Raw genomic sequence first — 23978 nt, 5'->3', positions numbered from 1 at the left:
CAGGAACCTATTTACTGCTAAGTGAACAGGGAGAGAAGGTGTAAGGAAACATAACCCAACGTTTATTTAGCCTGTGGTAATAGTGACAGAATGTACCGACAGTATGTAAATAAGACACATTGCGGGTTATGACATTCTACTATGAAGACGTTTCATCCACCAGGGACTTTATTAATTGATGACGTCCCTTGTGGACGAAACGTCTTTTCAATAAAATGCTATAATAACGAATGATTTCTAGTTCATCATTTTCATCCATTTCAAGTAATGAATATGATAATGATATACAATACCGACAAGTTGATAAATAGGACACATGTGCAACAGTTAGTTAACTTTATTCCAAAAAGTTTCGCCTACACAGTAGGCTTCTTCAGTCGAGTAGAGAGGAGACAGCAGAAGTAGAGATGTAAAGGCGATGTAATCAGTCCATCACCCTTGAAGACGTAATTTGGAAGTTGTAAGTTTTGCTCCAGTCTGAAATAATGTTCCAGACTATGGTGCATAACTCTTCTCCAAGCTAAGGGACTGACTACCTTAAAACTACGTGTTCAATGGTGATAGACGGATTACATCGTCTTTACATCTCCACTGCTCTGTTGTCTATTCTGTACGCGACTGAGGAAGTCTACTGTGTAGGCGAAACGTTTTGGAATAAAGTTACCTGACTCACGAAATCGTAATGACACGATTGCAAACAAACCATACCACTGACCCAGTGGCTAACGCGACGGTCTGGAGTTTTGAGACTCTGATCGCAAGTTCTAACCCCACCCGTGGTATGGTTTAATAAAGTTACCTAACTGTTGCACATGTATCTTATTTATCACTTCAAGTTATGCTGAGTCATCATACACAGGACAACAGAAAACCATCCTCGGGGTCTACTGAAATGCAGCCCTTTCCTATTTCAAAAATAAAATAAAATGCTTGAAGGCAGTAACTGCGTGTATACTTTGCACATCACAATAATCCACCAACCATATACTTTCAACCAAGATGTAGGTCAAATCTTGTGATTCAGATTCAGAAATAGGTAAAATATTCCCGTGTGGTAAACTAATACTAGATTATCTCACAACTTCTGTGAACTGATTGATGCTCTACACAATTCTCACTTTGTTGCCCTATTCGACGAATCATTTAAGAGTTGCCAATGACAGCAAATTAATATTTAAGAGAGATATTGTATACAGGTACACTTTCTTTCTCTGTTGGGTTTATCAGGGCCATGACAGCATAAGCCGTATCGAGTCCGACTTTTCGATGGTACAAGGAAGATTTGTTGCCCAAGGCTGAGCGATGAGAGAAAAGGAACAAAAGTTCTTTTGTAAATAGAGATAGGAACTTGAAGTTTCCAATTAGATCCGGTGGACTTCCCTTGACAAGCCCCAGCAGAGCGGGACGTCTACACTTCCACCTGAGTTCAGTAACCGGCTTCCCATCAAAGACCTTTAAAGAATTTTCCGCAGAGCGGAAAAAAAAATGGAGCTGGCTAAAGTAAGCCGACGAACAGGTGCCCCTCCTACAGAGTGCCCGGCGGGCAAAATAGATGAGGACAAGCGTCCCAGAGAGAGCGGTGGAAATTTGTCACTGATACACAGGCAAGAGAGAGACGTCCACACCCGACGAAAGCTGGCGCAAAACTCCTACAGCTACACTGTACAACACCACCTGTAAGTTAAACAGGTGGTGCTGCACTAACTGGATGTGGTTCGGTCGCTTCGGTGCCCCCATGCTCGATTGGAATGGTACAGGGTGCGACATAAGTTGATAATGCACCGGAGATCAGAAGGGAATCAGAAGAGGCATTCACAACTCATGGGAAACGATCTCCAAATTTCTTCAGTGAAAATGGTAAATTAGGACATATTATTATCAAAACTAAGCGCTTAACCCACCAGGGTCATTACAGCGCTGAAAATAGGGCATACACAGACCAAATCTAATTCAAATCTTTCAGAGGAGCCAAGCAAAGTTGTATGACCCTAGTAGGTTTAGCGCCTCTTTTTGATTATAACAGTCAGAGGAGCCAAAGAGACGAGCACATTAAGCTTGAAGCAGCTTATATGTTGTCTGTAAAGTTATCCTCATGAAAGAGTTAAAGCTAATGATATGTAACACACGGGAATTATCATAGAAAAGTAGAATTTTAGTTCTTTTAATTTCTTCGCCATGAAGGGAGGCACTACTCAATGAAATTACAAATATCGAACTTAATCTGAAGGAATCTTATAGGAGATAAAGAATCACAGGAAGAACTAAAAGCCATAAAGGAAACTGAAAATAAAATACTTCTTCTCTTATGCCAAATCAAAGGGAAAAACAACATCCAATATTGAGTCCTAGCTTAGGCGGGATGGCACATACACAGAAGACAGCCAAGAAATGAATGAGATACTAAAGTGCCAATATGACTCAGTGTTCAGCGAGCCGATGCCCAGACTAAGGGTCGACAATCCAAATAAATTCTTTATGAACGAAACCCAAAATCTGATCATCTCAAAAATCTCGGATATTATTCTAACTCCACAAGACTTTGAAGAGGCAATTAATGACATGCCCATGCACTCTGCCCCAGGCCCAGACTCGTGGAACTCCGTGTTCATCAAGAATTGCAAGAAGTCCCTATCGCGTGCCTTCAGCATTTTATGGAGAGGGAGCATGGACATAGGGGTCATCCCATACACTAAAAACAACAGACATAGCCCCACTCCACAAAGGTGGCAGTAAAGCAATTGCAAAGAACTACAGACCGATAGCACTAACATCCCATATCATAAAAATCCTTGAGAGGGTTCTAAGAAGCAAAATCGATGTTGTTGTCAGCCAGTAAATTTCGATATGTGGCATTTTGATAAAATATTTATAGATGATGATTAGAAAAGCAAATTTCATGTTAGGCGCCCGGCCTCATTCTTCCGTCTACTGTCACCATCGATTTTGCAAGGAAAACTTCTAAATGTAAGAGCGGCGCAAACATGACATAACATTGAATAAATATTTATTGTTACAAGGAAAACGATCCGGCGATAGTTTGAATGACGTCGATCATTTATTAGTAACTATCAGCGTCTTCAACCCAGCAGCAATCAGTATGTGAGTGGAGGTTCATATCTCTGGTCCAGGTGAGTGCTTCCTACACCTTATTTTAACAAATTTGTGAGCTAAAAGCGTATGAACTCCTTCAAAAATTGTTTTCCTAGACGGGCGAGTGTGCAAAGATTAATGTTTTATAGTCTGTATATCATATATATCCTGGACTATGCGAAAATTTAGTAACTAGAAGACTGAAGGTCACCAAGTGCCCATGTATTGCTGACGCTCGTGACTTGACACCCCTCAAGGAAGGTTCCTTGATGTTGGTGAGGGGCTCTTGATTTAGGGAATTGGATCTGTGCTCCAGTTTCCCAAATTAAGCCTGAATGCCTTCCCCATCCCCCCCACGCGCTGTATAATCCTCTGGGTTTAGCGCTTCCCCCTTGATTATAATAATAATAATCGTGACTTGACAGAAAACGGATGTTGATCTGAGACAAACTCGCCCACCCTCCACAATTTTTCAAATTATTGTGTTTGCGGGGAAGGAGAATCTAGGAGAGCATAACTAGCTTTTGTTCTCATAATGTAACTATGACTGTGAAGAATAAAAGTCATAATACCGCTGCTAAAGCATTTCTTGACTAATAGACAATGTCGTCTTAAAAAAAACAAATTGTACAGATTGTGGGTTAGCTGTTAATACTTAGAAATTAATCTTATAAATATATCTTCCCCTCAAAGAACAGCGTGAGGCGAGCAGCGTGTGCAGCAGCGAATGTGAAGTGAGCAGCGTGTGCAGCAAACAGTGTGAGGAGAACAGCGAGTGCAGCAGCCAGTCTGACATTTTTGGGTTATCCTAGGTAATTTACACATACTGCTATGTATGGTAATTTATGTAACTATTTACGTGTACCTGTTACTGAATAAACTTACTTACTAGTGTGAAGATGAGCAGCAGTGAGGTCCAGTGGCTACGTCCGGTCACCCTGACTGAGGAATTAATGGAATTAGGTCACCGGAACCGGTTGTACCTAACCTGCTACACGTTACATCTGGCTTCATGCCAGCCTCTTCACCATGACCTGGTGTACTCAGGTCTTACTCACCTGTTCAGGTAGGGAACCTTGGTACCTCTATACGCATTTACTCTGTTTCTTATCATGTCCCAGCTCTTCCTGCTTCTCGCCCCTCTGGAACTCTCTGATGTATACATGCATGTATATGCATATATTTGTATTACATATATATGTATTGTATGTATTTATGTATTGTATGTGTGTATGTATGTGTTTATGTATATGCATATGCATAAGTGTGTATGTGCATTTGAATAGATAGATGGTAGGGCCTGGTGGCTAAACCTCCCGCGTCACACACAGAGGGCCCGGGTTCGATTCCCGACGGGTGGAAACATTTCAACACGTTTCCTTAAACCTGTTGTCCTGTTCACCTAGCAGCAAATAGGTACCTGGGTGTTAGTCGACTGGTGTGGGTTGCATCCTGGGGGACAAGATTAAGGACCCCAATGGAAATAAGTTAGACAGTCCTCGATGACGCACTGACTTTCTTGGGTTATCCTGGGTGGCTAACCCTACGGGGTAAAAAATCCAAACGAAATCTTATCTTATCTCTTATCTTCATGTCTATAAGTGTAGTAATACTCGTGTACGCGCATGTGTATCTATCATACTGGACAAAGTAACAGACCACTGGTAATGTTATGCCTTTTTTTATATACCATATGCTTAGGCATGCTAGAGGCCTTCCTTGTAATTAATATTTTACAATATGTAAACCATGCATTAAAATGAAGCTCTCAGAGTTATTCTTTGGTGTCAAAAATCTATAAAGGTTTTTAATATGAGGAAGGATCTTGGTATTTTTAGTATCAGTGATAGGACTGTTGAGATTAACGCTGTACTCGGCATTCCCCTCAAGGAAGGTTCCTTGATGTTGGTGAGGGGCTCTTGATTTAGGGAATTGGATCTGTGCTCCAGTTCCCCGAATTAAGCCTGAATGCCTTCCACATCCCCCCCCCCCAGGCGCTGTATAATCCTTCGGGTTTAGCGCTTCCCCCTTGATTGTAATAATAATGTACTCGGCATTAGAATGTTAGGAAATGAACCAGACACTGTCACAATGAATCTTACCAAGTGTGTGGAGGTAAATACATACAGATCTAAATGGATTGTGAAAACGTGCAATTGCATTAAGTTTTATAACCTGCATGAACTGTATCACTGTAGGCAACAAGAGCATTTCACCCCTCCATGGAAAATGTGTTCATTTAATATCACATACCTGCAAGTCCCTCCCAAGAAGCTCATTGCTAGTAATCCCTTCCTTAAATCTCTTGTTAAAGCAACTGCTCAAGAAGAAATTTCTCACCTAGCCGGTAGTAATAAGTTATCACAAGTTATATACACTGATGGATCTAAACAGGAGTCTTCTGGCAGGGCTGCATCTGCTCTTGTTGCCACCTCCCTAGTTAAGAACCATAATAAATTTGTTGAGTTAGGCATAAGAATTAACAACTGGGCGTCTACACTGCAAACTGAATTGTTTGCAATCCTAATGGCGCTAAAGCTAACCTGTGACACTGAGCTTGACTCTAACATCATTACTGATTCTATGTCATCATTGAAGGTTCTTGACTCATATAATGACTCCAACAACATGCTTGTGGAAAATTGCATTTATCTGAATGTAACTAATTATGTGCATAACAGTAAATGATAACAAAGATAATTATTATTTATCAATGTTACATAGACAAGTAGGAATTTGGGACACCTAGGTCGCAAAAAATGTCCCCCTTCGATACCTACCGCTGTCATAGCCACAAGTTGCTCTGGACCTATTAATTAAATGAAATATACATACACCAGGAATACTGGTAAATATATAAATTTGTGGACTGTATATTAAAAATAATAAATGGTTATATATATATATATATACACAATTACATAACAGAAGGAAAATATATCTTAATATCACTCACCAATTTGACTGGAGATTAATGTGTATCATACTCAGAAAACCTCACTCTAACTAAATCTATGAAAATAATGCTGGCCAGAATTACACACAAATCTAGAGAGCTTATCTGAGGTTCCTGGAGCTGTCTTGTCCAGTCATCTGATATCTCAAGTTACGCAGGAATGCATGTCCAACAATTTCGCCTCCTATTTGAGAGGTGTCAACACAATTTTAACCTCTAGAGCACGAAAATTCCTTCCCATTACACTAACGTTGTATCCAATTCAAAACCAAGATGGCGAGTGTCTCTTCTTTTTTTCGATAACATACTTCTTTTAAAAATACAATATAGGGCATCTATTTACCTATAAATTACCGTATTTCCGGAAAATATTTCCTGGAATTGCTGGGATGTTGCATCCGGAGGCTTGTAGACTACCACAATGACTAGGTTTTGGTTCTCGACCTTTACTGCTAAAACTTCCACTACATCATTTGAGGCATTAAGCAGTTCTGTGCAAACAGGTGATTCTGCAATGTACAGGCCAACCCCCCCTTTTGCCTGTTCACTCTGTCACATCTGTATATGTTGTAACCTGGGATCCATATTTCGTTGTCTAAGTGATCCTTTATGTGGGTCTCAGTGAAAGCCGCGAACATTGCCTTTGCCTCTGCAAGCAGTCCACGGATGAAAGGTATTTTGTTGTTTGTTGCTGGCTTTAGACCCTGTATATTTGCAAAGAAGAATGTCATCGGACTGGTGGTATTGTTGGTACTGGGGGGGGATTTTTTTTCCGGCATTAGTATCTGTATCTGTTGGTTTGGAGTGGAGGCCATCGACTGTGGTTCCACTCCAGGTACATAGTAATTTTGAACAGAAATCCAAACTTGTCATTGAGATTCTGGTAGATTTCTTTTCTTTTCACCAATTCTGTAATCAGTGAATCCAGAATGACGAAGTATGTAGCTGTCTTACATTTCTGCCTTGGTAGCAACACAATTTCTCTTCAAAATTGCGTTTCCTCTTCCCTGACCGCTGATTATCAGCCCGGTAACTGTAGTCTTTCACAAGCAGTTTAGCTTTCTCTTCAAACATTCCAAAAGCTTCATAATTGCGAAGTGAGCTTTCAAATTCCACTAAGCCTGCATAGAGGTTAGCACAAGTAGCCATTTCAATTTCAATTTTCTGAAGTGTCTTGTTCGTGGCATTTAACCGTTCCAGTATACAGTCCCAAAGCACACAGAGTAAGGCCAATTCAAAATCTTCCAATTTTGATGCTAAGCTGGCTGCTTCGCTTCTTGTAGTTGCTGTCTGGTCTTCATCCTCTGCTATTTGGATCAAAGCAGAACGTATTTCAGCAAAGCTGTCTTTCAAAGCATGTGTTGCATCATGCTGCGCTGACCACCTTGTTGTTGATAATGATTTGATGACATCTCCATGAATGGTTGACTTGAGTATACTCCACCGATGCGTTGAAGCAGAGAAAAAATTAAAGAGTGCTTGTAAAAGTCCAAAAAATGAAACTGCAGCGACACAACACTCCGCAGCACATGACCCAACAAGATTAAGAGAATGTGCTGAGCAGGGCACATATTCAGCAAGTGGGTTGATTTGCTTGATACGGGCTTGCAATCCATTATATTTACCCGACATGTTACTTGCATTGTCGTAGCTCTGGCCACGGCAATCCATAATAGAGAGATCATGTTCAAGCAGAGTATCCAGTACTACATTCATCATTGTTTCTCCATCATGGCCTGAAAGAGGAATGAATTTTATAAAGCGCTCTACAGGCTTACCACTGGAGTCGACAAAGCGAACAATGAATAACACAAATAACCTGCACATAAAAGAGAGAAGCTTGCGACGTTTCGGTCCGACTTGGACTATTGACAAAGTCACACTTTGTCAATTAATCTGTATGTGAAATATCTGGTGTTGAATCTACACTTATTGCAAAGTATTATGCAGTTTTCACAGCTGCTGTGATGTTATTGAGGACCTTCTTAGTCATCAGTTCAATAAATTCATTGCATATAGTAGATGACATGTAAGATACAGTGCCTCTTCCTGCATTCCCAAGGTGTGACACATGATTTGCTAAGAATGGATCGAATTGTGCTAACAGTTCTATGATCCCTAGGAAATTGCCATTGTTTTCCGAACCAAAAACCTCATTTTCTCCACGGAAAGCAAGTCCTCTTAGAGCTAAGAATTTTACAACAGCAACAACTCTTTCTAGAACTTTTCTCCAATAAGTGCGCTCTTTTTCAGTTTGATTTTCCAAATGAGAATCCAATAAGCCTTTTTTCTGTGCACGAAATACACTGGCTAAAATGCAGCTCCTGTGAGTGGTGCTGTTTTCATGTTCCTCGAAATGCTTGGAATTTTTCCAGTCATTGAACCCCTGTGTGAAGGTATTTTCTTTGGTAGAAAATAGCTTGCATGCTGAACAGTACACTTTTCCTGAGCTTTCAGAGTATACCATCCATGATCTTTTCACAGTTTCTGAATTTGCAAGCTTCCTATAAAACATAGATGACTTTAAACAACGACGACTTCCATCATCATAAATCCTTGCTGATTTCCTAAAGTCAATGTTCAGAGTTTGACTGAAGTTTTCTGCAATGAAAGCATTACGTAGAGAATCTGGGATTACATTTGGCCATGAGGCAGGATCTTTTAAGACAAATCCTGTGGATGAAATGTCCGTTGAGACATTGAGAGGAGACACAAAAGAAGTAGATGCTGGCTGAGAAATAATGGAGGGAGGGCTTCCTGTATGATCTGACGTATCTGCAGATTCAACTGTACTGGTAACATCAGAAACTGTTTTCGTGAGCATGTCTGTGATCTTTCTGCAGCTTCCTACATCTTTCTTTTTCTGTTCTTCTTCTTGAATTTTCTTCTTTCTTTTCTGTGACTCACTCGCATAAGAACGTCCAACATCACGTTCACGAGATGCCATAATGAGGATGTATCACTGTCTGTAATCATGCAAATACAAATTTTTCATTATCAATTATTATTAATTTTTTAATTATTATTAATTTTTTTTTCTGTCAATTGGGGGGATATGGCCCTTGTAGCCCCCTTTCCTCTGGCTGCGCATCTAAAAATTCAAAACGTTACCAGAAAGGAGTCATATACAGAACTTTTACCATAGATTAGGTTAGTGATTTGGGCTACGAATATTTTACTAATTCATCCTCCTTGATCTCCAATTTACTTAAACAGAAATCATACTGAGTCCAAGAACAATGCACAATGGTATTTATATTACCATTTTCATAACTAAACTAATCATTATGTTTTGCATGATATATGGCCTACCACCATAGATAAGGACATGAGAATTAAAGAATGCAGGGACAATTTTCAGTTTCACCCAACCAACGATTTTCTGATGTGGCTTATGTGTTTCTGGGGAAATATGTAGTAAATTAATTGATGTTCTACATCACTTCCGTCGCAACTTGAAAACTAAGCATTTGCGACGGAAGTGATGTAGAACATCAATCAATTGAGATCTGTTATTGAAATGATAAAGACTTAAAGACAGGACAAAGTGCTTTTAAAACCTACAAACGGAAGTCAGTTTGCGTTTTTAGGTTTTTCTTTATAGTATTTTTACCAAAAATGCGTCTTTACTGGTCCATGCGTCTTTACTGGTCAAGTAACCCTATCAGGTACCTCTCTTAACATTTAGAGGCGAAAACAAACATTTATCCATACACATCAATGTCTATCAACAACACTTCAGTTAATTTGTCACAGTACAAGTCTAGATAACGTGTAATTACTACAGAAAATTGGAGAGGAATCTCCCATACTCACCCATTAGCGGGAAAACACAGCTGTTCTGATGTAAACAAAGGCGTGTTGAGTGTTGCCATCTATGGTTAGGTTTATTTATTTTTATTTTATTTTATTTCATTATTTATTTTTGTTTTGATTAATTTTTAAAAATCAATTTTACTCTCCAAACACTTGAACTTTTTAGGTAGGGACCCCTTTGCACTTGCACCATGTGTGCAGTCTTGGATGAGCCCCTGAACCCCTTGGACTGCGGGGCCCCCAAATGCGCGGGGCCCTAGGCAAATGCCTAGTTTGCCTATGTGGTAATCCGGCCCTGAATGTGCCTATGAGGGAATGGAATAGTAATTCGTCCAAATTAAAGGACAAAATATGTAAAGATTACCCTGGAGATGATGTGCCAAAATGTAGTAATGTATTGGGATTAACTTGGGATACTGAGAGAGATTTGTTAATGTTAAAACCTAATAATTACAGTATGCTGAAGTTTCCATATGTTTTGATCCACTAGGTTTAGTGTCACCCCTTACTATAAGAAGGAAATTATTAATTCAGGAAGCATGGAAACTTAAATGTGCTTGGGATGAAATTCTACCTGAGGAATTCATTAACAGGTGGGATGAATTAATTGGTGATTATGAGAAAATTCCAATGTTGGAGTTCCCACGCCAGGTGGCCAATCCAAATGGGAAAAATGTACTCCACATTTTTTGTGATGCTTCAAAATTGGCATATGGAGCAGTTGCTTATCTTCAATGTAATAGTGTTATTTCTCTTGTTATGTCTAAGGCTAAAGTGTTTCCAATTAAATCATGCACCTTGCCTCAGTTGGAATTAACAGCCATTTATGTAGGTGTGAAATTAGCTAATTATATAAGAAAAAAGTTGCATGAGATAAATATTAGCGACACCGTAATTTGGTCTGATAATGAGGTATCCTTACAATGGATTCGTAATGGAAACAATAAAATTATGTACGTACATAACAGAGTCACTGAAATTAATCAGATGCAAGAGAAGTATAATAGTTTGGGTCAGCATATGTTAACATTTAATCATATACCTGGTGAGGAGAATCCAGCTGATTTCTTGTCTCGAGGTTTACCTTATGCTAAATTTGTAAATGCGGTATCATGGTTAAAGGACCGAGTTGGTTGGTAAATAAAGCTAATTGGCCTGTACAAAAGGCGTATATTGCTCCTGTTGAAATTACTGTGACCACCGCTCCAATAGTTTGTCCTCCCTTAGCCATTGATATAAATAGGTATTCTTCTTTACCCAAACTAATCAATGTAACTAAGTTGGTGTTTAAATTTCTAAGCAAGATGAATATTTCATTTAAGTTTTCACATCCTCTTGAATATTGGATAAAGAGGGTACAGGAGGAAATCTATGGAAATGAGATTAAATTGATGATGGAAAGAAAAATTGTGAAAGGTTCCATAATAGAGAAATTTGGGGCTGTATTTAGAGAACAGTGTAATTAGGTGCAGAGGTAGGTTACAAAATGCTGAATTGGGTGATTATGCTAAACACCCTATCTTACTGCCCAAAACTCATCATCTAACAAATTTGATTGTTCCAATTGCCCATAAAAATGTAATGCATGGTGGGGTACAAGATACCTTAAATTGTATTAGGGAAACTTTCTGGATTCCACAAGGACGGCAAAGTGTAAAAAGGGTGATTAAATCTTGTGTAATATGTCGCTGTGTGGATGCCAGATCCTATATGTACCCAGGTCCTCCACCATTGCCAAAGGAGCATGTACAATTAGTGAAACCATTTGATGTAACAGGTGTAGACTATAGTGGTCCAATAATTTTAACAGGTACATCAAATGGTGTTCCACTGAAAGTGTATGTTTGTTTGTTCACCTGTACTGCTACTAGGGCAGTTCATTTAGAAGTGGCACAGGACTTGTCTGCAGAACAGTTTATACAGCTGTTTCGAAAATTTGCGGCTAGGAGATCCTGTCTGAGGTTGATGATTTTGGATAATGTCACAAATTTTGTAGCAGGTGCTCAACACTTGATAGAATTAAATAATAGTAACGATGTTCAATCTCTGTTAACCCAGCGAGGGTGTACCTGGAAATTTATTACTCCTAGAGCCCCTTGGCAGGGGTGCTTGTATGAAAGACTGATAGGCACAGTGAAGAGGTGTCTCCGCAAAGTACTACACCGGAAGAGAATTAATTTGGAAGAATTCCGTGCAGTGTTAGTGGAGGCAGAAAATCGTATAAATAATAGGCCTCTCTCGTACATGAGTGATACACCTGATGCAGATGTATTAACACCTTCTCACCTAATATGTGGAAGGAAATTGGAAGCTGCCCGTCTATAGAGATAATCCGGAAGAAAGTGATGAAGATTACAATGATGCAGCAGTGTTGTGTGATAAATTTAAAATGTTAAATGAAGTAATTGATCATTGGTCTAATGTGTGGCGTAAGGAATATCTTCTTACACTATGTGAACACTTTTATGGTGCGACAGAGGCAGTAAATCGACAGACCATTCAACCAGGTGACATTGTGTTAACTGACACTGAACAACATCGAACATTGTGGCCTCTGGGCAAAGTATTGACATTGTACCCAGATGCACAAGGTGTCGTCAGGAATGTCAAAGTGTTGTGTCGTGGCCAGGAAAGTTTACACACAATTAATAAATTGATTCCCTTGGAGTTAGGTGTTCAATCAAACGTAAATGAAAATCTGAGGAAAAGTGACACGAGTGATATGGAAGATAACGTTGACCAAGTGATGCCGGAAAATGAAATCGTAGTAAGTCCTACTAGGAGAACAGCCACTCAAGCCAGAACCGGCTGGAATTGTCTCCTAAAGGAAGGAGTAATTTGAGTCGTTTAGCAACGAACTCCGGCTGGCTGCAGTGTGGAAAATACTGTATATATTTTCCGGAAATATGGTAATTTATAGGTAAATAGATGGCCTATACTGTATTAATAATATTTGTCATAGAAAACTGAAAGCCTGTATCTGGGCAGGAGACTCGCCATCTTGGTTTTGAATTTTGTACAAACGTTGGTGTAATGGGAAGAATTTTTCGTGCTCTAGAGGTTAAAATTGTGTTGACACCTCTCAAATAGGAGGCAAAATTGGTGGATGTGCATTCCTGCATAACTTGAGATACCAGACGACTGGACAAGACAGCTCCAGGAACCTCAGATAAGCTCTCTAGATTTGTGTGTAATTCTGGCCAGCATTATTTTCATAGATTTAGTTAGAGTAAGGTTTTCTGAGTATGATACACATTAATCTCCATTCAAATTGGTGAGTGATATTAAGATATATTTTCCTTCTGTTATGTAATTGTGTATATATATATATATATATATATATATATATATATATATATATATATAACCATTTATTATTTTTAATATACAGTCCACAAAATTATATATTTACCAGTATTCCTGGTGTATGTATATTTCATTTAATTAATAGGTCCAGAGCAACTTGTGGTTATGACAGTGGTAGGTATCGAAGGGGAACATTTTTTTGCGACCTAGGTGTCCCAAATTCCTACTTGTCTATGTAACATTGATAAATAATAATTATCTTTGTTATCATTTACTGTTATGTACATAATTAGTTACATTCAGATAAATGCAATTTTCCACAAGCATGTTGTTGGAGTCATTATAAGAAATGTAATTTTCCACAATGCTCATTGGAGAACCAGGTATAGATACTCAAAAATCAGGGACAAAGGAATTAATGTACAATTGCTATGGATCCCATTCCTCATTCGATTACTCCTTCATGATAAAGGTGATATGTTAGCCAAGAAGAGTACCTAGAAGGAGAATGTAGAATATAACTTTGGTATATCTGTGTCTAGCATTAGGAATAATATTAAGAGAGAAGTAAATAATGAAAATGATTGTTATAGGAATGCAGTTAGAAGCTTTAGTAGATCTATAACCCACTATGATAACATGAACGTAGGTAAATGTGTCTATGGAGCAACTTGCAATGTGAACAGACTGACTGATGTTGTAGTGGCCAGGCTTAATCTTGGTTATAAGTACTTCTGGCAGATTGGGAGACACACAGATGATAATCAAACTGTATGCAAATTATGTGATCAGGCATATGATCACTGTCTTTAACACTATGTGCCTAATTGTACACTTAGTGAGGAATAAGAGACAGACAGTATAATAACCTGTGTGACATGTCAAGATGTCTTATTAATGAAAATAAGATAACAGATATACTAAGCAAATTTCCTAAATTTGCTTGTAACAGAAAAGTGAACTGTAGATATGTAGATAAATAAAAACCCATATGTACACCTGTTAAACCTTTTGGGGCCTAGTTCCTAGGCCTTTTGTGTATCCATATACTCTTGCGCTACCGTCCACAGGATGGATATGGGGTGCACAATAAACTAGCCACTTTGGTGGCAAAATCTAAATCTAAAAAGCGTAAAAAAAATAAAAGTTAGCTCCACTATATGTTTTTAGACTTATAATGATTCTGATTTATCTACTAATGTATGAACGTGTATGCGTAAAATATTTTTTTTCTGGGCCACTATCATATGGTGATGATGATGGTGTCTGCAGGAAGGTTGAGGTGCTGAGGGTCTGTCTTGGTCAACGTGATGGACAGCTGTGGCTCCGACAAATGAATGGTTGTAACCTCGACTTCAAGGTATCTCGTTTTATTCATACTCGAATCCTTCTATAGTAACTCTGCCTTTTTCAAATTAGTATGCTTTGTATGTTTGTATATATGTATTACCTGTCCATCATTTTTTTTATATTTTAGAAAATCATATCTATTTTTCCATTAATTTTTTTGTTTAAATCAACGTACCTTGCTTCTAATGTCACCAATGAGTGCGTATAAAACACCATAATTTTTTTATATGGAAATTTGTTGTTTATTAAACTTTTTGGTACAGTAAACGTACCACTCACTACCTGATGAATGAGACATTTACGCAACACTTCAGTATCTTTATACCCAAATGTTGCACAAATGTCTTATTCACCACCTTGTCGATTTTCTGAACCATTTATCTACAGTACCACTACCTACTTTAAAAAAAACATGAGTACAAGATGGGGGTCATTTTAAAATATGGTGGGTACGATATCCCGTATGACATGACAGTTGTCTTATGTATGAATAAATTTTAACAGATTGTGGAACAAAGAAAGACGGAGGAAGTGGAGGAGGAGCTGACTCACTACATCTACAACACATCTGAGGGACCCATGTGGTGTGTGAGGCTCCTCGCCCTGCCACCTACACCATCCTCCACCGATCTGGATTCGATTTTCTCTCATAATTACGCTCTCATGCTTGGTATCCACCATTCGTTAGCTGACGGGTTCACTAATATCAATATCTGCAACCTGGTGCATACCATTCTAGACGATATGGTTGCCGGTCGCCCTGTGAACGACGAACAACAGGTGGGGAAACTCGTTGGTGACGAGCAAACTCAGAAACTTTACGAAGAGCAAAGGCAAAAGTTGTTGGGAGATCCGGAACTCAAGGAAAGAGTCAGAAAGGAGTTTCAGGATGGTGCTGATACTCGTCCTCTTTTCCTGGATGCCTTTCCTGTTTCAGGACGAACCGATGTGAAAACCTGCTTTGTTAATATTCAATTCGACAAGAATCTAACGTATTCTTTTCGTCGAAAGTGCAAAGAAGAGGGAGTTACGCTTCACTCTGGACTCGTAGGTATCATCAACGCCACCCTCATTAATCTACTTAATGATCATTGCGAGGTGCCACATGAAATTAATTTTCGGGCCGGGCATGACATCAACTTAAGACGGTATTATGAAGGTGACACCACAGGTATTTACGGCAATCATATCCCTACATTTGGCTTCAAGACCTCTTTCAAAACCTCTGAAACTCTAATGTCCAATTTTTGGCCTACAGTAAAGGAGTTTCACAAGAAATTACATTCTCATTTAATTGAGCGCCGCCCCCTGCAAGTTGTGGTTCTTAAGTTGATGGAAAAATCAAAATCTGAAATTTTAGATGGATATTTTACAAGCCATGGGACGCCTGACAGCTATTACACTGTATCAAATATGGGTGACGTGACGCCATTGTTCACTGGTGAGGGTGACTGTGTGAAGGTTGTGAAGCTCACTCGACTCTCATCTATACGATGCATGAACAATTTCATATGTTTTTATGCCCACAGCCTCAATGGACGCCTGGACTTAACTATGGGGTTTTCAAACCGTTTCTTGGACCATAAGTTTGCCAAGGGATTCATGGACATGATGAGCGTTAACATGACAACTTTGAGTTCATTATGATTTTGATCCATCATTGAGATGGACGAACCACTCCGTAATTATGAGAGTGACTTTCTGTTTTATATGGTCTAGTAAGTACTTTCAGATGAACATTAAACATAGTGAATTAATAGGAATAAAACTCTATTGCTAGTATTCTCATCTAGAGATCTTGCACAGCTAGGCTACTGGGGCTTGTATATTGTTCAGTTAAATAAATAATATAAATAATATTTTTTACATCGTCATGATTCCTCATAGATTCCAAATGATGCTCTCTCTTTCCCTCTCTGTAACTCTTTTGGATTCATCAGTCCAACACAGAGAAGTGGAAAATGAGAAGTCTGAAGTAACCATTCCCAGGCTGAGAGACTGCCTCAAACTCTTCATGTTCTACGATTCGTCTCAGTTGGACTGATGAAGCCACTGGCTGCTGAAACGTTTCCACGATAAATGTACAAAAGTGTGGCAAAATTGTTATTATAATCAAAACTAAGCGCTAAACCACCAGGGTCATACAGAAAGTGTGGCATAGATGTCTTATTTAGTTGAGGAAGTCCCATTCCTCGACATCACCTTATCAATAATTCTTTCAGGTTCAAAAATTTCAGAAAGCCTATAAATAAAAACGATCTCATTAACTTTTCTCCATTCAGGACACCAACAAATCGAGGTATTGTAACAATTTTTTTTCTAAGAGGCTTCCCCATCGGCATCCCAGAGTTCCTATAAACATTTTCAGAGCTCCACTTCCCCACATTTTTCATCGGAGACTACCAGCAACGTGTCGTCCACATCTATAACCCTCCACACAACGACACCGGGTCCTTCCTAATTTCAAAATGATAAAAAAAAATTCTTTACATTACTCGCCCGAGGAACCATCAGACTTCACATAAACTAAAATTTAGCACTTAAAAAAAGTAAGTCTATTTGGGTACATTTACAAACATTACAGATGATCACAGCTATTTTACGTAATAACTTAAGTGTAAATTACCTAGGATAACTCCAAAAAAAACTTCAACAATGTGTGTTTGCGTTATTCTCTGCTGGGGGTGCGATAAGGGATACAATGGAGAAACATCTCGCACACACTCGCAGCACAACAGATGCTGTTAATCTGCGTTTAAGATGGAAGGATGCCTATTTGATTATCCCAGAGCCAGACACAAAGGTTATTCAAGGGATTTTTTTTTTTTAGATTTTGCCACCGAAGTGGCTAGTTTATTGTGCACCCCGCATCTGCTAGAAAAATGACAGGATGGATAATGAGAACCTTCAAAACGAGGGATGCCAAGCCCATGATGACACTCTTCAGGTCACTTGTTCTATCTAGGCTGGAATATTGCTGCACACTAACAGCACCTTTCAAGGCAGGTGAAATTGCTGACCTAGAAAATGTACAGAGAACCTTCACGGCGCGCATAACAGAGATAAAACACCTCAATTACTGGGAGCGCTTGAGGTTCCTGAACCTGTATTCCCTGGAATGCAGGCGGGAGAGATACATGATTATATACACCTGGAAAATCCTAGAGGGACTAGTACCGAACTTGCACACGAAAATCACTCACTACGAAAGCAAAAGACTTGGCAGACGATGCAACATCTCCCCAATGAAAAGCAGGGATGTCACTAGCACGATAAGAGACCATACAATAAGTGTCAAGGGCCCGAGACTGTTCAACTGCCTCCCAGCATACATAAGGGGGATTACCAACAGACCCCTGGCAGTCTTCAAGCTGGCACTGGACAAGCACCTAAAGTCGGTTCCTGATCAGCCGGGCTGTGGCTCGTACGTTGGTTTGCCTGCAGCCAGCAGTAACAGCCTGGTTGATCAGGCTCTGATCCACCAGGAGACCTGGTCACAGACCGGGCCGCGGGGGCGTTGACCCCCGGAACTCTCTCCAGGTAAACTCCAAGTAAACATCCAACCTGTGGACGGTAGCGCAAAAGCATATGGATACACAAAAGGCCTAGGAACTAGGCCCCAAAGGGTTAACAGGAATACATATGGATTTATATCTACAAATCTATAGTTCACTTATCTGTAACAAGCAAATTTAGGATATTTGCTTATTATATCTGGTATCTTATTTTCACTAATAACATATCTTGACATTCCACATAGGTTAATATACTATCTCAATAAGTAGACAAGTACATAGTGTTCAAGAAAGTGACCATAACTCTTACCACATAATTTACATTTAGTTTGATCATCATCTGTGTGTCTCCCAAACTGCCAGAAGTACTTGTAACCAAGCCTAAGCCTGGCCACTACAACATCAGTCAGTCTGTTCACATTGCACGTTGCTCCATAGACACACTTACCTACGTTCATGTTATCATAGTGGGTTATAGAACTACTCAGGCTTCTAACTGCATTCCTATAACAATCATTTTCATTATTTACTTCTCTCCTAATTTTTTCCTAATGCTAGACACAGATATACCAAAGTTATATTCTACATTCTCCTTCTGGGTACTCTTCTTGGCTAACATATCAGCTTTATCATGAAGGAGTAATCCAATGTGTGATGGGATCCATAGCAACTGTACATTAATTCCTTTGTCACTGATTTTTGACTATCTATACCTGGTTCTCTAATGAGCATGTTGATGTTGTTGGAGTCATTATATGAGTTAAGAGCATTCAGTGATGACATAGAATCAGTAATGATGATAGAGTCAAGCTCAGAGTCATAAGTTAGCTTTAGGGACAGCCATTAGATCCCTACGTTTCGTTTACATGCTGCCCTTGTTCACTTAGCAGTAGGTACTTGTTGTAGGGTCGCATCCTGGGGAAGAAGATTAACTTATCCCAATGATTACATGGCTTTATTGGGTTATCCTGGTTTAATAACCTTCCTTGGTTAATACCCTAATAAAATCTTATTCGGGGATTGTCAAGGACCCCAATGGAAATAAATCACTTTGACTTTTTTGGGGTTATCCTAGGTAATGTACACATATGCTGATATATATGATAATTTATGTAACTACATTTATGTGTACCTTAGACGGAGTTAGCAAATATATAATTGTTTACCCTAACAAAAATACCACGTACATTTTCTGTTCTTAATATTTTTAAAATTGAATAAAGAAAATCATATTTAGTGATGGACTATTAATTTGGATAAGCGGTGTTTGTGCACTCCCCCAATTGTGGTTGTCAAGGTCGAGTCGAATTTACTGACCCGACCTCTCCTCTGACCGCTACTGGTTTCACTTTCTCTCCTGGCTGCGTGAGCCTTATCATACCAATTCTTAAAACTATGTATGGATTCTGCTTCTGCCACATCGTTAAAACAGTTATTATATCATTATAATAAAAAAGAAGTGTTATACCCCAAGGGTTATACAGCACAACAGGGCAGAGAAGGAGGCAGAAGAAATGGGTGGTAAGAGGAAGAGGGATGATTATTAGGGTATGGAGTGCAGCGGGGCAGTGAATAGTACAGGGGTAAAGGGTAGCTAGAGAGTAAGGTAGAAAGGACAGAGGAGAGTGCTAGAGGCATCAACGTCTGAGTTTGTGTAGTAAATCGGTCGCTGTCAAAAAGTCAATGAGAGAGTCTGGATTAAAGGAGGGTCCATCAGCAAGAAGGGAAGGTAAAAAAAGGGCAGCAGAATGATGGGTCCTCTTGTTTACCTGGAGGTAAGTGATAGCCAGCACTACCTGGGCAGACCAGTAATCCGCCTGTGGCCTTGTCTACGTCGAGTCCAGTGCTTCAAGGCTCTGTCTGGCCACCCTCGGCCCCTCCTTCCTAGGCTCGAAGTTCGAGTATGTGGGCAATAGAGGGAGACCACAAGAGTATATAGTCGGGGGAAGCTACCTGGTGCCTGATACATTTGGTACATCGAAGGGAGCCTGGCAGAGACACGGTGTACCCGCGGTTTGATGGACGACCTGAAATGGGGCGGTAACATCGTGGGAGAGGAGCGGGAAGGTCTGCTGCTGGGGGAGGGAGGAGTTCATCCCGAGTACGACTCTCTCTTCTGCATCTGCAGTAGAAGCGAGCCAGCGAGCAAGTCACAGTGCCCCTTCGGTGAGTGGTTACTGGCATAGAGGTGGTGAGGAAGGCGGTGCTGCATGACTCTCTGTGTAACCTCACAATAACGGGGTGTGGCCTCCTTGCTTCTGATGTCTGACCTCACAATAACGGGGTGTGGCTTCCTTGTTCCAGATGCCTGGCCTCACCATCGTGTTTCATATAATCATAATCATATATTACCGCCTCATAATGACTCACTTGACCATAATATTTCTCACCTCTCCATAATATGTCTCACCCCTTCATAGTATGTCTCACTTCACCATAATATGTCTTACCTCGACATATCATGGTTGACTCCATTATACCCTGGGGGATACTTCCTGTAACATTATTATTCAAAAACATTTTTGTTACCAAACTCCAGTAAAATTACTACAAAAAAAAAATTATCGTTAATCATGTTAACCTCACTTATCTTTTGTTTGCCAGTCAGCACAAATATATTTCTAATTCGCGTAGTAAAGAAAACAGATGCTCAAAAATCAGGAACAAAGGGATTAACGTACAATTGCTATGGATCCCATCACACAGTGGATTACTCCTTCATGATAAAGTTGATATGTTAGCCAAGAAGAGTACCCAGAGGAAGAATGTAGAATACAACTTTGGTATATATGTGTCTAGCGTTAGGAATAATATTAGGAGAGAAGTAAATAACGAAAATGATCGTTATAGGAATGCAGTTAGAAGCCTGAGTAGATCTATAACCCACTATGATAATATGAACGTAGATAAGTATGTCTGACTTTTTTGGGTTATCCTAGGTTCTCTACACATATGCTGCTATGTATGATAATTTTATGTAACTGTATTTGTGTATACCTGAATAAACTTACTTACTTATGGAGCAACTTGCAATGTTAACAGACTGACTGATGTTGTAGTGGCCAGGCTTAGGCTTGGTTACAAGTACTTCTGGCAGTTTGGGAGACACACAGATGATGATCAAACTAAATGCAAATTATGTGATCAGGCATATGGTCACTGTGTGCTTAATTGTCCATTTATTGAGGAATACAGAGACAGACAGTATAATAACCCATGTGACATGTCAAGATATCTTATTAATGAAAATAAGATACCAGATACACTAAGCAGATTTTCTAAATTTGCTTGTAACAGATAAGTGAACTGTAGATATGCAGATATAAATCCATATGTACACCTGTTAACCCTTTTCGGGCCTAGTTCCTAGGCCTTTTGTGTATCCATATGCTTTTGCGCTACCGTCCACAGGATGGATATGAGGTGCACAATAAACTAGCCACTTCGGTGGTAAAATCTAAAAGAAAGCAAATTACTTTGATACAGCGAAGTGTGATCATTAGAATGAACTGGAGACACATCTGAGAGTCGTCATCACTGTATTAATGGTATACAGCACCATTAATACAGTGATGACGACACATGAGTAAGACACATATGAGGATACTTTGCATGTGTGTCTTTTGAAGATCACTCGACAACTACTGATATTCAGTGTGGGGAAACAGAACCCACTTATTCCTTTTACTCTGACCACTTTTAAAGTTTAAGAACTGGTATTCTCCCTCAGCTCATTTTAAAGTCCAGCCCTATCTACGGTATACTACCATCCCCCAGGATGCCACCCACAACAGTTGACTAACACCCAGGAACCTATTTACTGCTAAGTGAACAGGGAGAGAAGGTGTAAGGAAACATACCCAACGTTTATTTAGCCTGTGGTAATAGTGACAGAATATACCGACAGTATGTAAATAAGACACATTGCGGGTTATGGCATTCTACTATGAAGACGTTTCATCCACCAGGGACTTTATTAATTGATGACGTCCCTTGTGGACAAAACGTCCATTTTCATCATTTTCATCCATTTCAAGTAATGAATATGATAATGATATACAATACTAACAAGTTGATAAATAGGACACATGTGCAACAGTTAGCTGACTTTATTCCAAAACGTTTCGCCTACACAGTAGGCTTCTTCAGTCGAGTACAAAGGAGACAGCAGAAGAAGTAGAGATGTCAAGGCGATGTAATCAGTCCATCACCCTTGAAGACGTAATTTTGAAGTTGTAAGTTTTGCTCCAGTCATGACTCCAACAACATGCTCATTGGGGAAGCCAGGTATAGATACTCAAAAATTAGGGACAAAGGAATTAATGTACAATTGCTATGGATCCCATCACACATTGGATTACTCCTTCATGATAAAGTTGATATGTTAGCCAAGAAGAGTACCCAGAAGGAGAATGTAGATTATAACTTTGGTATAACTGTGTCTAGCATTAGGAATAATATTAGGAGAGAAGTAAATAATGAAAATGATTGTTATAGGAATGCAGTTAGAAGCCTGAGTAGATCTATAACCCACTATGATAACATGAACGTAGATAAGTATGTTTATGGAGCAACTTGCAATGTGAACAGACTGACTGATGTTGTAGTGGCCAGGCTTAGGCTTGGTTACAAGTACTTCTGGCAGTTTGGGAGACACACAGATGATGATCAAACTAAATGTAAATTATGTGATCAGGCATATGGTCACTCTCTTGAACACTATGTGCTTAATTGTCCACTCATTGAGGAATACAGAGACAGACAGTATAATAACCTATGTGACATGTCAAGATATCTTATTAATGAAAATAAGATACCAGATATACTAAGCAAATTTCCTAAATTTGCTTGTAACAGATAAGTGAACTATAGATATGAAATATAAATCCATATGTATTCCTGTTAACCCTTTGGGGCCTAGTTCCTAGGCCTTTTGTGTATCCATATGCTCTCGCGCTACCGTCCACAGGATGGATATGGGGTGCACAATAAACTAGCCACTTCGGTGGCAAAATCTAAAAATCTAATCTCCAGTCTGAAATAATGTTCCAGACTATGGTGCATAACTCTTCTCCAGGCTAAGGGACTGACTGCCTTAAAACTACGCGTTCAATGGTGATAGACGGATTACATCGTCTTTACATCCACTGCTCTGCTGTCTCTGTACGCGACTGAAGAAGCCTACTGTATAGGCGAAACGTTTTGGAATAAAGTTACCTGACTCACGAAATCTTAATGACACGATTGTAAACAAACCATACCACTGACCCAGTGGCTAACGCAACGGTCTGGAGTTTTGAGACTCTGATCGCAAGTTCAAACCCTTCCCGTGGTATGGTTTAATAAAGTTACCTAACTGTCGCACATGTGTTTTATTTATCACTTCAAGTTATGCTGAGTCTTCATAAAAAGGACAACAGAAAACCGTCCTCGGGGTCTACTGAAGAAATGCAGCCCTTTCCTATTTCAAAAATAAAATAAAATGCTTGAAGGCAGTAACTTTTTTTTTTTTTTTTATATTTTATTTAAAAACTTTACAGCTTGATATTAAATTAAGATATAAAATGGATACAGTAGGATCCTCAATCCTACACAACATACACTAGCCAATTATTAACAACACATTGACATTGACATAAAAGAGGTTACCCATATACACACAAACTTTTCCATATAACATACTATGATAAACAAAATAAACTATAACTATATAAACTATATAAAATATAAACTATATACAACTTTCAGATTTGTATAGTTAACATACTATGACGGACATATGACAAAGGTTCACAACCTTCACAGGAGATAAACAGAGTAATAACCTTACATCCCAATCTCAGTTAAAAACAATCACATACTCTTCCCAAAATTAACCCCTATACAATAAGAAGTACCTAAGCACATACATACGTGCCTCACTACAATCTCTTTTTAAGCATTGA

At 39.2% G+C, this 23978-nt stretch overlaps 1 protein-coding gene and 1 pseudogene across 4 annotated transcripts in view; both read left to right on the top strand.

The window, feature by feature from the left end:
* Positions 1-3058: 3058 nt before the first annotated feature.
* The window catches only part of LOC128705375 (uncharacterized), a 45044-nt gene continuing 24124 nt past the window's right edge, over positions 3059-23978 (top strand). The window contains exons 1-5 of one of the 4 annotated variants that reach the window (XM_070085829.1): positions 3062-3128; positions 3784-3902; positions 3983-4156; positions 14441-14528; positions 15023-16377. In XM_070085829.1, coding sequence (XP_069941930.1) covers positions 3990-4156; positions 14441-14528; positions 15023-16165 — 1398 coding nt within the window. In that variant the 5' untranslated portion in view covers positions 3062-3128; positions 3784-3902; positions 3983-3989 and the 3' untranslated portion in view covers positions 16166-16377. Of the gene's footprint in view, positions 3129-3783; positions 3903-3982; positions 4157-14440; positions 14529-15022; positions 16378-23978 lie in introns of those variants that run through there. The other 3 variants (XM_070085830.1, XM_070085832.1, XM_070085833.1) reach the window with 3 other exon arrangements.
* On the top strand, positions 19785-20417 carry LOC128686278 (uncharacterized; annotated as a pseudogene).

This window comes from Cherax quadricarinatus, chromosome 17 (assembly GCF_038502225.1).
Source record: "Cherax quadricarinatus isolate ZL_2023a chromosome 17, ASM3850222v1, whole genome shotgun sequence".
Classification (NCBI taxonomy): Eukaryota; Metazoa; Arthropoda; class Malacostraca; order Decapoda; family Parastacidae; genus Cherax; species Cherax quadricarinatus.
The sequence above is the reverse complement of the archived record's forward strand: the minus strand, read 5'-3'. Positions and strand labels throughout refer to the sequence as shown.